The sequence below is a fragment of the Schistocerca nitens genome, chromosome 8 (genome assembly GCF_023898315.1).
Source record: "Schistocerca nitens isolate TAMUIC-IGC-003100 chromosome 8, iqSchNite1.1, whole genome shotgun sequence".
Taxonomy (NCBI): domain Eukaryota; kingdom Metazoa; phylum Arthropoda; class Insecta; order Orthoptera; family Acrididae; genus Schistocerca; species Schistocerca nitens.
The window spans coordinates 466,514,809-466,529,250 of record NC_064621.1 but is presented as its reverse complement, the minus strand read 5'-3'; the positions used below and the strand labels follow the sequence as shown (position 1 = coordinate 466,529,250).

The 14,442-nt window shown below is 46.2% G+C and overlaps 1 protein-coding gene across 1 annotated transcript in view; it reads left to right on the top strand.

The window, feature by feature from the left end:
- LOC126199617 (AF4/FMR2 family member lilli) overlaps positions 1-14,442 on the top strand; it is a 190,935-nt gene that overhangs the window by 42,374 nt on the left and 134,119 nt on the right. The window contains exon 5 of the mRNA XM_049936545.1: positions 7,740-7,785. Within this exon, the coding sequence (XP_049792502.1) occupies positions 7,740-7,785 (46 nt within the window). The remainder of the gene's footprint in view (positions 1-7,739; positions 7,786-14,442) is intronic.

Here is a 14,442-nt window from a genome sequence, read left to right as displayed (position 1 = left end):
TCGCACCCGCAGCTGCTGGCAGCCACCTGGCGCCGCCTTTGCTCCTTTGCCGCTAATAGCTGCGGAGACAAAGAGCCTGCAGCGGCCACCGTGCGCGGTTCTCCTGTAATCACCAGCCTCGAGCCCGATCGCAGACCCTTATTAGCGTTTGTAGTTTGACACAAGTCGGCGGTCACCTTTCGGAAAAAGGTTCAAACATGTCTGTTCCTGGCGAATGCGTAGTGCCAAGCTGCGGTTTATGGCTGAATCTTCCAAACTTGTACAACAGCCAATACGCCATTCACCGCTGCTTCGGCTCATCAGTCGTAGTGGCTGGCAGGTGAAGCGCCAGTCTAGGCATCTTATGACCAGATTATTTATTTCAAGTTTCTGCTACCAGTCACTTTTTTATTTTATGCTTAATCCAACATAATGCAACGCGTTTCGAACTTGTTCTGTTGATCTTTAGCCGTTTATACATACGTACATACATACATACATACATACATACATACACAGAAATGTTACTTAAAAATAAAGTCTTGAACTAGTTTAATCTAGAACTCTTTGCCCATTGTTTTTTACTATAGCTGCTGGTGTGGTATTTGGGGGGAAGGAGGGGGGCAGTGTATGGTTAGAAATCGAAATCAGTGGTGTCTTCTGCTGGTTTTCTTCCTTGTGGTTGACTATGTATATCACAGCAATTTCATTATCTTGCTGCTTCACTTGCATCACTGGTTGAATGGCGGAGCTGTTGATCGACATTATATAACATCGAAGCAATTTGTGCAGTGAATTACGTTGGCAATCTGTGACAAAATATAATGTGCAATTGTGTAATGTCAATCAACAGCTCCGCCATTACACCAGTGATGCAAGTGAAGCAGCAAGATGATGAAATTGCTGTGATATACATAATCAACCACAAGGAAGAAAACCAGCAGAAGACACCACTGATTTCGATTTCTAGCCATACACTGCCCCCCCTCCTTCCCCCCCCCCCCCCCCCAAATACCACACCAGCAGCTATAGTAAAAAACAATGGGCAAAGAGTTCTAGATTAATCTAGTTTAAGACTGTTTATTTTTAAGTAACATTTCTCTGTATGTATGTATGTATAAACGCCTGAAGATAAACAGAACATGTTCGAAACGAGTTGTATTATGTTAGATTAAGCATAAAATAAAAAGTGACTGGTAGCACAAACTTGAAATAATTATCCCACACAGTCACGGTGGAGAAACATAGCCATTATGGTTGAAAATAAATATGACCAGATCTTTTCATTGGTCGAGAATCTGGAAAACTTGTTGGCCAGGCAACAGTCGAACATCCTGTGGGGGTAGGTCAGAATAGCAAGGGCAGTATTCGGTCCTGCGTTGCCCTTTTGAGGATAACATCACGTCGACTTCGAAGATACGACAGTGCCACCGGACTCAACATGTCAGAAACGGAACGCTTTATTTCAAGATTACCAGCTCTGTGAACCAGAGGTCATAGTGTCGTGTAACAATCATGCTAGGCGCTGGGCATGTGTGAGGGTGACGAATGTCATCTCGGAAGGTTCGTTCTCCTTGTAATCTCCACACGCGACATGTACTTGATTCTGTGCACAAAACTGGAGCTATTGTGTTCAAAAAATGGTTCAGATGGCTCTCAGCACTATGGGACTGAACTTCTGAGGTCCCCTATAACTTAGAACTACTTAAACCTAACTAGCCTAAGGACATCACACACATCCATGCCCGAGGCAGGATTCGAACCTGCGACCGTAGCGGTCGCGCGGTTCCAGACTGTAGCTCCTAGAACCGCTCGGCCACTCAGGCCGGCACTATTGTGTTCACTGACATCACCCCTGTCAGCCAGAGGCCTGTAACTATCGTTGACTGTCACAAGCAAGCGTAGGGTATGGTAGTTTGCTTAGTAGCCTTGACCAGTTGAGTAGACTATAGTAGTTTATGTAGTAGACTAGGTGTATTGCTTACCGCATTTCGATCAATTTGTTCTCGTATGCGATCAGTGTCCTACCAGATTCCCCACGAAGGGAAGAAGTGAACTATATAGAATCTGTGTGAGAGCATATAAAGGGCTGTGTAATGTACGGAAAAATTTTGTTGTACTTAGTTGTCCTCCTGCCTGCTACTTAAAAATATGCGGTATTTGTAGCAAAATTGAAATTTTTGATGTTTGCGGGCAGAGTAAGCAGTAGTCTGTGGTTGTTTGCTGATGACGCTGCACTGTATAGGGAGATGTTGTCGTTGAATGGTGTTAGGATGATACAAGATGACATAGACTAGTTGATAACTCTAATGTAGAAAATTGTGAGTTAATGCAGGTTAGTAGGAAAAACAAAGCCATATGTTCGAATACAGTGTTAGTCGTGTGCTGCTCGACACAGTCACGTCGATTAAATATGTAGTTGTAACGTTGCAAAGCAGTATGAAGTTGAATGAGCATGTAGGGACTATGGAAGGGAAGGCGAATGTAGATATAGATGTAAGTCAGGTTTTATTCGAAAATTGTCGATTTTTAAGCCGAAAGAGAGGAACGTTATAGTAAATATAAAAATAATACAGATTTGTCCTATAGTGCTGCAAAACGCAATTTTCTCAAAAAAAGGTAAAATGTAAAAAAAAAACACAAAAAGAACGCAAGACCAAAATGTATCAAACATCGCTTCAACACTTCGTCAGTCTTATGTAAAACATGTTTCTGTTATTCATAAAGAACTTTCGCACTTATCAACAAGAAGAAGAAACTCTTGCCCTTGATCATGATATGATGATGAACATTCTATTGAGTACAAAAGAACGATAATAATTATACCGATTTCTTATGTTTCTGCATATTCATGTACTTCCCTGAAAAGTAATAGCTTTGATTACGTAAGATTGCAGAAGTTACGCGATCAACAAATTATAGAATGGAATTTATATTTTGCAACGATATAAAATACACAGTGTGATATGGATGAACGACGTGCTGCTACGTACGTGAAAAACAATCAAAGAAGAAGTCGGTTCCCACTCTCTCTCATGCATATTCATTTTTGTTTCCCTACCAATGCTATTAACACTGCCCCTGATGCTACCATTTACTAAGTTATTGATGTACTGTACCAAAACTACCGGACCGTAGCAACTCTACTGTCGGGAAGCCGAAACAGAGGTCGCCGTGTTGACGGCCGTGACGTCGCCCCACTCTCCGTGTCCATGATTGTCTTGTTACCTATTTCTTAACTCCTACGCAGCCAGTGAACAGTATGTCTGCCTTCTCGGGCGCTGGTCGTGTGGGTCAGATCCTGAATGGCGTTGAGTGTGGCCCTCTATTCCATAACCGGATTACAGTCCTCGGATCCCACCAACGCTAGCGGCAGCATCGCAAAACCAAAAAGTGCAGTCTCGACTGGTCACGGTCTTCCGGCTGTCGATGGCTGGTAAGACGTTTCTCCTTCTTACACGACGCTTCCCCCATCTTCTCACAAGCAACCAATATTCAAATGCGATTTCTGAATCGGAGCCGCGCTGCCTTATATTGCCAAATATCCAGGTGGTAATAATTGAAGTGCAGCTACTCATGGTGGTCCAGTGTAGGCGGTAATTATCGCATGACAGCGCAACTTTCTAGATACGGTAACGCAGAACCCATTTACTCTGGAAAAAAATAGTTCCAGTTTGGGCAACAGGTGCGTCTCTGGAGATGTACATCTCTTCGCTATCTATGGTGCCCATATTGAAAAAGTTATGTAAGCGATCGTTGACAACAAAATCATCATTATGCCTTTATTTGTTTGACCTTTTATACTCACGTCCCGTTCCTAATCCATTACGAGTAGGAACATTTCTATACGTCTTTCCTGCATTCACAGCGCCAGATTTGCACCTGGTGTGCGTAGTTGGATTTTATTCGGTTCCGCATTAACGCATTGAACTCTACCTTGTTTCGCTGCCATACCATAACAGGAGCCCACACTGGATCTCTGTGGGTAGCTGCACTTTAATTGTAACCTCGCGGTGTGAAGTATACCTAGTGCGTTAGTACAGTTCGTGCCAGTTCGACGTTTGTTCAATGACACCAGCATGGTGTTGCAATTTCAATTGCTAGCTAGATATTTCAAAGGGAGCGACCTCAGATCACTGCAGAGCAGTTACTTTCCATTGGTTACTCTACGGGAGAGTCAACGCAAGGAGCCGAACCAAGGATTCTCCTACCAGCGAAACCTTGTGAATTTTCTCAACATAATTGGTCCTAACTTGATATGTTCACTCCAGCAGATCGCAGTGGAGAAACTATTTTGTAGCGCTATAGCGTCCAAACGTGACATTTGCTACTTTCTATAATCCATCGACTGTCCATTTTGCTCCGTAGAAAACGACAGTTGTATTTGCACAATATGATCCAGTGGTGTAGTATTTGGAATTGGAAAATAAAAATTAACCAGGCCAGATATTAAGTCATATTCTGGGGCTGGACAAAACTATGGGAGCACCGTGTGACATGTGATGCATCTTTGAACGTAAATGCAGATGCTAGTAAAGTCTGTAGATGGCGGTGTTATACTTGACCACGAACGGTACATGTGCAGTGTCCTCAATACGTTGCAAGTGTTAGTCGTGGCCAGAACAGTATTGTGTGTAGTTGTGATTTCGAACGTCGGCAGACTGTTTTCTATTCCTGTGGTGGGTGCTTCCGTAACCAAGGCAGCCGAAGTGTTTGAAGTTTCAAGAGGCCAGAATCTAAGATTTATACCGCATGGAGGAAAAGCGGAAAAACACCATCCGCTAAGTCACAAAGCGGACCAAAGTGTTCGGTGAATGGTTGTGATTAACCGTCACTGAAGAGGGCTGTTACGAAAAATAAGAGGTTGACATCTTCAGAAGCCACTCCAAAACTGAATGTCGCACTCGCGAATCCTGTTAGCACGAAGGGAGCTCCAGGGGCACGGAATTGCAGGAAAAACGGGAATTCCAAAACTACTCTCGAAATGCAAATGCTCATAATTGAAAAACGTGGCGTCGAAGCCGTGAAACGCGAACTGTGGAGCAGTGTAAGAAAGTCTTTTGGGCCTATAAATGTTTCACACAGTTACCAATCTCTGGCAGAGTATGCGTCCATAGAGTGAAACATGGCGGGGTTCAGTGATTCAGTATTCAATGGGCACCAACGGTACGTTGCAGGGTCATATTACTGTCGACGGTTGCGAGAGTACTTTGGCTGACAAGGTCCATCACCTGGTACAGCACTAGTTCTCCAGTGGTGGTGCTGCGCTCCGAAGCGACAGGGCCCCTGTTCACACCGTTCGCATCGTCAAGGACTGGTTTTGTAAGCGTCTGGCCTCTAATCATCAGATGTCAGTATTTGTCAGCCTGAGTAATCTACCGTGGGTACGAGGAGGGGTTTTGTTCGTTATCGACGTCCTCGTGTCATCGTCACCGTACAGGAACGTGTTCGTACATTCCGAGACGACTTGAAACCTTTTGTATTCCAGCTAGTTTCCTAGACGTGGTATTGTATGGTGTTCGTCGTGTTTCGATATTTTTAAGCCAAACCCCCTCTATTTCACGGCCAAGTATAAATACCCGAGCCGACAACTCTCCACAGCGGCAGGGAACGATGACATGACTAAAACCACAAGCGAAGGCATGTTCATTCTGATTGTGCTTCTGCTTCTATCCTGTGCTCAAAGAGCAGGGGTAACTATAGATCGTAAGCTCCTACTCTTGCTTCACCTCGTACGTTTGGCCGCCGCTCTGCGAGGTGGTCAAACAGGCTAAAGAGCTTGTAAGAGTGTGCAGAGTAGGTTCTGCTGAGATAAAAAAAAAATCTATACTTTGCACCGTTTCCGAGTTACTTAGCGTCAGGGCCGGCCGAAGTGGCCGTGCGGTTAAAGGCGCTGCAGTCTGGAACCGCAAGACCGCTACGGTCGCAGGTTCGAATCCTGCCTCGGGCATGGATGTTTGTGATGTCCTTAGGTTAGTTAGGTTTAACTAGTTCTAAGTTCTAGGGGACTAATGACCTCAGCAGTTGAGTCCCATAGTGCTCAGCCATTTGAACTTAGCGTCAAGTTCGCTAATCAGGCCGTTGCGCACGCAAATTCGAGCGGCCCGCCTTAGACGGTGTCTGCAAACGTGTTCTTCGTTTGGTTTCATAAAACTAAACAAGAGAGCGAAATAAAAATTGGACGTGGGAGCGAAGCATTGAAGTACGGGAAGAGTGAGCAGTTTCGTGTGTTACCGTGTATGATATGTGAACAACTGTCACTAATTATATCTGGAGGACCGCTTGAATCTCCGCGCGCAGTGACTTGATTGATTGGTTAACGTGAATGCTAATTAACTCTGAAACGACGCACAATATGGATTTTTTTCTTAAAAATTACTTCGCTTTTTTCTTAAAAATTTCTTCGCGGCACAACCTACCTTCCAACACGCATACGAGCGTTCAGACTGTTTCTGGCCACAAAATATACGGGTCGCCAATGTAGTGAACTTACTCGTGCTCCCAAGTAACTATATATTGCAAAGTCATAGAAGAAAGCGAGTTGCACATTTATATGAGGTACAAAGAGCGGGAAGTACAGAACGCTTACCTCGGAAAGAACAAGCATTCCACTGCCAGGAATTCGTATTATTATATGAAAATTAATGAGAGCATTAGTGACAGTGTCGAACGGTTAACGCTGCGAGTAACGTTACCCGTAAACAATCACACGGTACGCGGGAGTATAACTTGGCGTTATTCCGCTAATCAGCCGTTGGAGTATGCTTCTCGTCTACTGAGGAAGTTGTTAGTGGGATGGAGCTCTGCCACTGCTCGTCAGTTTGATATAAGAAGTTAGCGAGACGAGGTGGATTTCTTCAGAGAGCAGCGCCCATCAACAATGTCTTTATCCCTCACGCGTATAGCACCCCAGGCGCCAGGAGAGTAGCTACAGCTGAATTTGCTAAGAAATAGCAAGGCACTGACCAGCTACTCTCATTGTTAGGACTTCACGATTGAAATTGCGGAGCGTTTTCCTTCTTCAGTTTAACTTGAACCTTCCTCATGGTACTGCGGCGATGTAGGACGTCTGGATCATTAATGCAAGCTGGGGAGATGCATGTGACTGGTAAGCATATCCCATGTAGGTCATGCAAGATTCAGTCGACCAATTATTAGTGCATAGTGCTTCGGTAGAACTTCTCTGACACAAATAAGATTGTGATTAGTGGAAAGTCCAGAGTGCCGTACACTTCAGGTTGTACACAAACGTGAAGAAAATAGAACAAAAAAAGAATTGCAACGGACAAATAACGCACATGAAATTTAAAGTCACTTTTGGTCAGGGAGCAACTGACCTTATTAGTCTAAATGACTAGGAACTCCAGTTTTATTTTGAATGTAATTTTAAGTTGTTTAGTAATTGGCCATATAAACAAACTAGAATACTGTATTAGTAAAAACGCTGTTAAATGACCTTCACTTGCGGGTAAAATATTTAAATTCCTCAGAAATTGTGATGTCTACAGTGAGTGCAGAGCGTCCCCTTCAATCCCATACTAATTCTGTTCGCCGGTCTGCGCGAGAGGTAGCCGTAATAGTGATTCTGCACCTATCAGAGAAAACATGGTGCTGCGAGACGTGAGCCTTATTTATTCCTTGCAGATCGCGGCGACAGTTCGCTGCGCACGCTTTCGGAGTACCTGTCTTTCTGCTTCGCGACGTCTGTTTTCCTGTTTTGCAGCTCACTCACCTAATGCTTTTGCTTTCTGTTCTTGCAGATAACAGACGTGCTTCCAGCGCAGCTGCCGGTCGGCCGAAAAAGCGGTAAGCCATGTCCGCCACCTCAATTAAAGTTGATTATTTGCGTAGTTTGGTTAATTAATGCCTGTGTGTTGTGCCTGTGTTACTTTTCCCCCGTCCTTTACAGTTGGATTACTAAAGGTTTGATGAACTAGAATTTTTGTTATGTTGTTATGTAGGTGTGCAGAAAAAAACCACACACACACACAGTCTGCTCATTGTTTCCCTGCAGTGTGACGGTGGTGTTCATCTAGATATTGGACCTACTGAACTAGTGATGAAAATGTCTTCCACCACCAGGATTCGAGGCGACTAAATCTCATGAAACGAAGACCTTCGTTCAACTGTAGTTTGGGGACTTTGGTTGGTTTGGGGATACAGCTAATGTAAACAGCCCTCCTGTCTTGTTCATACGTTGTCTATAGAGAGTACGTTGCCGGATACGATGTAACAGAAAGTGGATGAGAGACCGTGAAACAAAATAAGTGATTTGGAGAAGTCGGTGAGAACACAATCAAGGACAGGCTGATGGAGATACATCTGACCCCATTCTCATCTGTAACGGCATCATACCCAAGGCACTGGAACGCAATGATCATGTATTCCAGGACAATCTCAAAAGCTTACATTAAGATGACAGTGGTAGTATAAGGTTATGTGTAGTGCTAGGAGAAAAATATTGAATTGATCTCTGAAGCAGAAATTGACACCATGCAATACAGAGAGATCTTTGACTATATTGAAGACAAATTATTGTCTGTTACCCGTAGATACGTCAACAGATTATTCGTTCGTATTCCTCCTGAATATTTGACAACCCCGCAGTAGTTCACGAAGTTTTGAAATTTGCTACCAGCGTTCAGTTGCTAACAGGACTTCCAAGAAAGCATCGAAACTGTTTTGCCTAATGAAATGAGTTCTGGTATTCCTCATTAGGAGAGCAGTAAATCGTGTCAGGGGGTGCCATAAACGCGAGGAAAAAAATGCAAAGACAAATGGATGTTAACGGTGCGCGAGGCGCACCATCCGTCGCTGTTTTATCGGGATGACTGCTGTTGCAGACCTCGCCTCTGAAGAAAAACAGAGATAAGCCGCCCACAGCGGTCTCGAACAAATAACGCAGTCCGCTCGTCGGCAACACAGCTACGTCGCCCCGTTTGAAAATAACGAATACGCCTCGAGAGGGAAGCGGCATTGACTCTGAGGCATCTCGGAGAGAAATCCGAACCGGCCAGTTTTGTGTCACTTCTTCCGGCTACTGCACTGTTATTTTCAGAATGCGCAGACACGGAGAGAATTTTATTGACACAGCTGCCGTGTACTGAACTAGTCACAGTAGAATTACACTTCCAACCCCCTTACAGGCATTTTTCGTTAATTCGTAACTGACAGTTTTCTTGGCGGTGATCGGACGTTTAACAGCGGGAGAACACGTCGAACGAAACCTATGTTGCCTAGAACGAAAACGCGTCTTCTTTCTTCATTAAAATTAAACTCCTTCAATTTTAATAGAAAAAAGGTTGCTTCTAAAGGATAACAGTTCATACAATTCATTTCGTTCACAAGTTCTTAAGTAACAGTGATCTGACCCAAGCTCCTGTTAGCAGTTCACTTTACACTGAAGAGCCAAAGAAACTGGTACATCTGCCTAATATCGTGTAGGGGCAGAAGTGCCGCAGCACGACGTGGCCTGGACTAGACTAATGTCTGAAGCAGTGCTGGAGGATACTGACACCATAAACCCTGCAGGGCTGTCCATAAATCCGTAAGAGTACGAGGAGGTGGAGTTCTCTTCTGAACAGCACGTTGTAATGCATCCCAGATATGGTCAATAATGTTCATGTTTGTGGAGTTCGGTGGCCTGCGGAAGTGTTTAAATTCAGAAGAGTATTCCTGGAGCCACTCTGTAGTAATTCCGGACGTTTGGGGTGTCGCATTGCGCTGCTGGAATTTCCCAAGTCCGTCGGAAAGCACAATGGACAAAAATGGATGCACGTGACCAGGCATGGTGCTTACGTACGTGTCGCCGTCAGAGTCGTCTCTAGACGTATCAGGGGTCCGAGATCACTCCCAACTGCATACGCCCCACACCACTGCAGAGCCTCCAGCAGCTTGAACAGTCCCCTGCTGACATGCAGGGTCCATGGATTCATGAGGTTGTCTCCGTAACCGTGAACGTCCATCCGCTCGATACAATGTGAAAAAAGACTCGTCCGACCAGGCAACAACTTTCCAGTCACCAAAAGCCCAATGTCGGTACTGACGGGCCCAGGCGAGGCGTAAAGCTTTGTGTAGTGCAGTCACCAAGGGTGCAAGACTCTCCGGCTCCGAAAGCCCATATCGTCGGTTGGTCCATTTCTTGCTGGCTCTTTTTCCGGCCGGAGCGATGTCGGAGGAGATATGAGGTTTTACCGGATTCCTGATACGATAACCAGTGAAATGGTCGTACGGGAGAATCCCTACTTCATCGCTACCTCGGAGATGCTGTGTCCTGTCGCTCGTGCGCCGACTATAACACCACGTTCAAACCCACTTTAATCTCCATAACCTGCCATTGTTGCAGCAGTAACCGATCTAACAACTGCGCCAGACACTGGCTGTCATATATAGGTGTTGCCGACCGCAGCGCCGTATTCTGCATGTGTACATGTCTCTGTATTTGAATACGCATGGCTATACCAGTGTCTTTGGCGCTTCGGTCTAGTTCCAGTCACTCTAAAATCTCCCATTGTTGTATTCAGTTCTCAGATTAAACTATCAAGCTATAACAGTTCACGGTAGCCAAAATAATTGTTGAAACAATAAAATACCCCGTCAAATGGTGCTACTAAGAATTATACTTACTTGTCCACAGATTTCGCGTGTAATTACGCACACCTTCCTTGAATAAACAGATCAAAGGTTCACTGTTGTCCTACCGTTCGACGGAAAACCTCCGAACTATTCTATCAACTTCTGAAAACTTTTCGTACATTCGTGGTGCGATTAGAGTGCATACGACCGTTGCACACGAATCTGGCCCTCACCTCACATAGAATGCTCTTGGGCGCTGTTAAACGAAGCGCCAAGTGTGCCTTCTGCTGGAACTGAAGTGGCCCAACTCCCAGTGTTAGAGGACCAGCGACATGGAAAGGGTATGATTGACTACGTTATCCACTATCTTCAGTAGTACACGGTACACGTCCGTTGCTAATGTGATGGTCGCGCCATCAGATGTCTGCAGTCAAAGGGGGAGGGCCACAGAAAGAGGAAAGTGCCCTGCACACATGCGCAACACGAGTAGCGAAGGTCATAACAGCGAATGTCAGCCGTCTCGAGATACAAAGGAATTACAGACGTTAGCGATAGCAGTCACCTGGCAAGGGATGACTTCTTTTCAGACATGGGCACAGTGCAAGTAGTATCGTGTGCATGCTGTCGGTGTGTAGAATGGGGAAGGCGCGCGATCTGTCTGAGTCTCACCGTGGGTGGATTGTGATGGCCGGGAGCTCGGTTCTAGGATTTCGGAAACTGCACGACTTGTCCGATATTCGAGGAGTGCTGTGGTGTCATCAACAGGTGGCGAAACCAAGGTGAAACCACTTCCAGACGTCGTGGGGTTAGATGGCCACCCCTCACTACGGATGTCGGTCGTCGTAGGCAGGGCAGACTGGTAAAACTGGACAGGCGGCGAACTGTGGCGGAACTCACACCAGGCTTTAGTGCTGGGCAGAGTACAAGTGTGTCCCAACACTCCTAATGACAGCCCCCGCAGCCGACGGTCCGTGCATGTGCCAATGTAAACATCATCGGCAGTTAAGACTGAAATGGGCACATGCAGAGCGTTGCATGGTATGACAAGCTGGCTGCGGCTCCACTATGCTCCGGGGTACATTCACGTGGTCATCCACGGATTCAGTGAAGCTCGTGCAAGGCACCATGGCGACCAAAGAGTATCGTACACTGGTTGCAGACCACTTATACACCTTCACGATCACGTTTCCCAACGGCAGTGGCATTTTTGTACAAGATACTGCGTCATGTCACAAAGCGAGGAGTGTATTGGTGTGGTTCGGGGAACACAGCGGCGAGTTTCAGTTGATGTACTGGCCCCAAAGCTCGCCAGATATGAATCCGATCTAACACATCTGAGCTGTGATTGAACGCGGCGTCACATCTCTTTGCCTCACTCCCCGAAATTTACGGGAGTTAGTTGTTTTATGTGTTTAGATGGGGTGCCAACACCCTCCAGCGACCTACCAAGGCCTCATTGGCATGCCACGGCGCTTCGCTGTTGTTATCGGTGCCAAAGGTGGACATATCAACTATTAAGTAGGTGGTCGTAATGTTCTGACTGATTAGTGTATATGTGGTGTCAGTTCTTTCGGACGTCTCCGCGCAAAAACTCTTGGGATCGCGATTAAACATCACCAGACATTGTGTTGAAATGCTGTGCTGGGCTTGGATACGCTTTTGGTCGACTGTGAGCAGTCACATGTACCAAGTACGCCGGCTGCGGTGGCCGAGCGGTTCTAGGTGCTGCAGTCCGGAACCGCGCGACTGCTACAGTCGCAGGTTCGAATCCTGCCTCGGGCTTGGATGTGTGTGATGTCATTAGGTTAGTTAGGTTTAAGCAGTTCTAAGTACTAGGCGACTGATGACCTCAGAAGTTAAGTCCCATAGTGCTCAGAGCCATGTGAACCATCTACCAAGTACACAGCCAGTTCAACGTGCAGGATATTATGCACTGTCGCAGCAACATTACGAATTTTTATTTGCGGTATTGGGTTGCCATATGGTGCATTTTATCAATGATTCTCTGTGTGCTGTCGTCAGTTGGATAGCCAGAGTGCGATTCGTCGAGCCTGCGTGAACTTCGTCCAGTTCTGTTTTGATTTGTGCGGCAGTCAACGTTCAAATGGAATTGTTTAATAACAGCACGAAAGTCGAAGTTTATCTGTGTTCAATTGCAGTCGACGCACTGACTGACTCACTCAGATGGCTGTCAGTAATGATGAATGCGCTGCACATTCTTGACTTTTTTATAAGACCCTTGGAATAACAGAGCTTACCAGCCGCGAAGGTGCAACAAGTACACTACTGGCCATTAAAATTGCTACACCAAGAAGAAATGCAGATGATAAACGGGTGTTCATTGGCCAAATACATTATAGTAGAACTGACATGTGATTACATTTCCACGCAATTTGGGTGCATAGCTCCTGAGAAATCAGTACCCAGAACAACCACCTCTGGCCGTAATAACGGCCTTGATACGCCTGGACATTGAGTCAAACAGAGCTTGGATGGCGTGTACAGGTACAGCTGCCCATGCAGCCTCAACATAACACAGTCCATCAAGAGTAGTGACTGGCGTATAGTGACGAGCCAGTTGCTCGGCCACCATTAACGAGACGTTTTCAGTTGGTGAGAGATCTGGAGAATGTGTTTGCCAGGGCAGCAGTCGAACATTTTCTGTATCCAGAAAGGCCCGTACAGGACGTGCAACATGCGGTCGTGCATTATCCTGCTGAAATGTAGGGTTTCGCAGGGATCGAATGAAGGGTACAGCCACGGGTCGTAACACATCTGAAATGTAACGTCCATTGGTCAAAGTGCCGTCAATGCGAACAAGAGGTGACAGACGTGTAACCAATGGCACTCCATACCATCACGCCGGGTGATAGGCCAGTATGGCGATGACTAATACACGCTTCCAATGTGCGTTCAGCGCGATGTCGCCAAACACGGATGCGACCATCATGATGCTGTAAACAGAACCTGGATTCATCCGAAAAAATGACGTTTTGCCGTTCGTGCACCCGGGTTCGTCGTTGAGTACGCCATCACAGGCGATCCTGTCTGTGATGCAGCGTCAAGGGTAACCGCAGCCATGCTCTCCGAGCTGATTGTCCCTGTTGCTGCAAACGACGTCGAACTGTTCGTGCAGATGGTTGTCGTCTTGCAAAAGTCCCCATCTGTTGACACAGGGATCGAGACGTGGCTGCACGATCAGTTACAGCCATGCGGATAAAATGCCTGTCATCTCGACTGCTAGTGATACGAGGCCGTTGGGATCCAGCACGGCGTTCCGTATTACCCTCCTGAACCCACCGATTCCATATTCTGCTAACAGTCATTGGATCTCGACCAACGCGAGCAGCAATGTCGCGATACGATAAACCGCAATCGCGATAGGCTACAATCCGATCTTTCTCAAAGTCGGAAACGTGATGATACGCATTTCTCCTCCTTTCACGAGCCATCACAACAACGTTTCACCAGACAAAGGCGGTCAACTGCTGTTCGTGTGTGAGAAATCGGTTGGAAACTTTCCTCATGTCAGCAGCACGTTGTAGGTGTCGGCACCGGCTCCTACCTTGTGTGAATGCTCTGAAAAGCTAATCATTTGCATATCACAGCATCTTCGTCCTGTCGGTTAAATTTCGCGTGTGTAGCACGTCATCTTCGTGGTGTAGCAATTTTAATGGCCGGTAGTGTATGTTCCATTTTTTTCGTGGAAATTTGCGATACTTGTCAAACCGCCGTCATACCTACCGCTGGTGTGCCAGGTGTGTATGGTAGAGTTGTGTAGGGGAAGGTATCGGAAGGTGACAGGTGCCGGCAGGTGATGTGCGCTGCGGGCCGGACGCAGGTGCGGCCGTGGAGGATTCGCGGCACGCGCCACCGACACGCGCCCGC